Source organism: Montipora capricornis, chromosome 1 (assembly GCF_036669925.1).
Source record: "Montipora capricornis isolate CH-2021 chromosome 1, ASM3666992v2, whole genome shotgun sequence".
NCBI lineage: Eukaryota > Metazoa > Cnidaria > Anthozoa > Scleractinia > Acroporidae > Montipora > Montipora capricornis.
In genome coordinates, this window is record NC_090883.1 from 46961733 (window position 1) to 46964232 (window position 2500).

The window sequence follows — 2500 nt, forward strand, 5'->3', positions numbered from 1 at the left end:
GCAATGTTCAAGCAGCTAACGAAGTCTGATCAAACCAAAGACTCAGACGAATTGACCATTGTTTATAACCTTGTTGATCTTTCACTCATGAATCTCCGATAATCGAGTGCTCAGTACACATCCACGGTAGCAAACACCAGATAACGCATTCATCCGACAGTTTGTTTTTGTCTATATCCTTAAATTTGACAAATACATCTTACCTTAACATCGAGAAGATTATAAACTCTATCAAGAACTTCTCTTGGGGTAGACTTCGCTTTCGGTTGAGACGTTGGGGTGGTGGAAAGCGAACTCGCTCCATTAGCTCCAGGCGTTGATCCCGACTTTCCGCGATCGCTTTCGGTTTTCTCTGGAGTATCATGGGCACTTTCATTGCTTCTTGGTCCTCTGGAAGCCTAAATTATTAAAACAGGAAAAAGTGACTGTGAAGTACTGTAAGTTTCGTCGAGATCCAGTAACTCTTTGAAATTTTTCCACACTTTTCAAAAGGAAAGTATTCACGCGTAAAACTTTAAATATTCGTACCTGTCCCTCGGATGAATTCTGTTTCCAGGGGCTTGCATCCCCTTCCGATTCCTCGGCGATCCTTTGCTTTAGTTTTCGAAACATCTTCCTCTAAACCCATTTGATCAATACCACCAAACCTGCCGCCATATTGGAAATACTTCAAAATTGCATGACTGAGCACGCGCAGAAAAGCAAATCTGACACGTCAGCGACTCAGCGGAGGGTATTCAAATAATGTGCCAGGTGGGGTGAGGATAATTATCTTATCAGGGATGGGGTGGGTAGTGGTTGAGATTTGTTTAAACGCGACGGTTGCACATTACAAAAGCATTAGGCTAGTTTCGAATTGTGCAGCAACAAAAGAACAGCGTCGAGGTTCAGGAGAATAATTTGCATTTTCCTTTGTTTTGAACAATACAATATGCTAATTATTCCCCTGAACCTCGACACTGTTCTTTTGTTGCTGCACAATTCGAAACTAGCCTATTTCAAGAAGTGTGTCTGATAGTTATCTGATAATCGCTATCTGATCATTTCGCATAACTCTCGCAAAAGCCAGTGATGTAACTGCTATGTTACGCGTCAGACTAGCCTTACATAAAGCGATAATTGTCTGTGACGCGTAAATTGATTGGTGATTGTCTAAAATCCGGCGGAAACGTATTTTCCTCTTGCAGACATTGGTGATACTTACAGAGGGAAAAGAGATTTCAAACCTCCAAAATGGCGGAACTCAAGATGATGTTCTCCAACGTCCGTATGCAAGAAATGAAGCTGTGTTTCGAAAAGTACGCCGCAAACGGAAAGCTCAAGTGTGACGACTTCGGCAATGTGATGAAAGACTTCGGCGAAGAAATTGCCGGTTACCAACTGAGGCAGATCATGGAGGAAGTGCAAAAAGAAAAAGGTGGACTTCTGACATTCGACGATTTTACAGAATTGTTTTCCAAGCTGTCGACCAAAGTGGTAGGAGGTCGGTACAAGCATGCAGTTGATCATCGCGAAGGAGTTCAGCAAATGGAAGATAGCTCGGGGACAAGGCATTCCTTTTCCGATGACGAACAGGTCGGTTTTAGCGACTGGATTAACTCGGTTTTGGAGGACGATCCTGATCTTAAAGGTGAGGAAACAGATAATTCTTAAACTTCTTGCATTGCTTTGAAATTCGAAAAGAACCATAAGCTAATTAAGATCAAATTTAAATTAAAAGCTTGACCAACTTGCGGTTTCCGGCTATCCGTTGAAAATTTTTGCTTTCTACAATAAACTGAAAAACATATTTTGAGTTCTTGTACAAGCTGAGAGTTTCATGAGGCACATTCGGATTCCCTAAAACACAAAATATTACACATAAGCCGAAATTGCTTTACCGAATAATGATATGAAATAAACTGAGCGGCTTTTGTTTAAATCGTTTGTTCATTTGCAAGATGGCGGACATACACGTAGCTACTTTCTCAGCTTTAATAGGATTTTCCTCACCTTGTCATTTTCATTTCACTGGCGGGACCAAAGCTTTGAAAAACTTGCATTTGGTGTTTTTTGTTTATCAGTGTCTAAACGGCCGTCAGCCAGCACTCATTTTAAATTGCGCGGATAAACAGTAAGCTCATTAAACTATTATTCGATCTGAAGACCCATTTTAAAACGTTTAACATTTATTCATTAAAGTTCCTTTACATGATCACTTCAGAATTTTACAAACGAGTGGCTAAAAAAATTGGAAACCCTACGACGCAAGATTACCGAGTTTGCCAAGGTTTTTTTCCTAACATTTGGAAAATCACCAGACTATCGGCCATTTTCGTCAATGTTCGTGATTTCAAAACCTTGACCTACTTCTGGTCGTTTTCAGTGTTTTCCAGTTAGGCTTAGGCCGTACCCATTTTTTGTTCTTTTATTGTCGTCCGACAGACCAGTATTTTTGAGTTTTCAAGAAAAATAATGGGAGGTAGGTTAACTGACTCAGTGAAAATTTTTTTTAAAGCGC

At 40.3% G+C, this 2500-nt stretch overlaps 2 protein-coding genes across 2 annotated transcripts in view; one reads left to right on the plus strand and one right to left on the minus strand.

The window, feature by feature from the left end:
• The window catches only part of LOC138046491 (golgin subfamily A member 4-like), a 40084-nt gene extending 39400 nt beyond the window's left edge, over positions 1 to 684 (minus strand). The window contains exons 1-2 of the mRNA XM_068893121.1: positions 529 to 684; positions 204 to 398 (exon numbers count right to left, since the gene is read on the minus strand). Of these exons, the coding sequence (XP_068749222.1) occupies positions 204 to 398; positions 529 to 612 (279 nt within the window). The 5' untranslated portion in view covers positions 613 to 684. The remainder of the gene's footprint in view (positions 1 to 203; positions 399 to 528) is intronic.
• A 293-nt stretch (positions 685 to 977) lies between these two features.
• The window catches only part of LOC138046582 (plastin-2-like), a 14017-nt gene continuing 12494 nt past the window's right edge, over positions 978 to 2500 (plus strand). Inside the window, exon 1 of the mRNA XM_068893192.1 lies at positions 978 to 1630. Within this exon, the coding sequence (XP_068749293.1) occupies positions 1234 to 1630 (397 nt within the window). The 5' untranslated portion in view covers positions 978 to 1233. The remainder of the gene's footprint in view (positions 1631 to 2500) is intronic.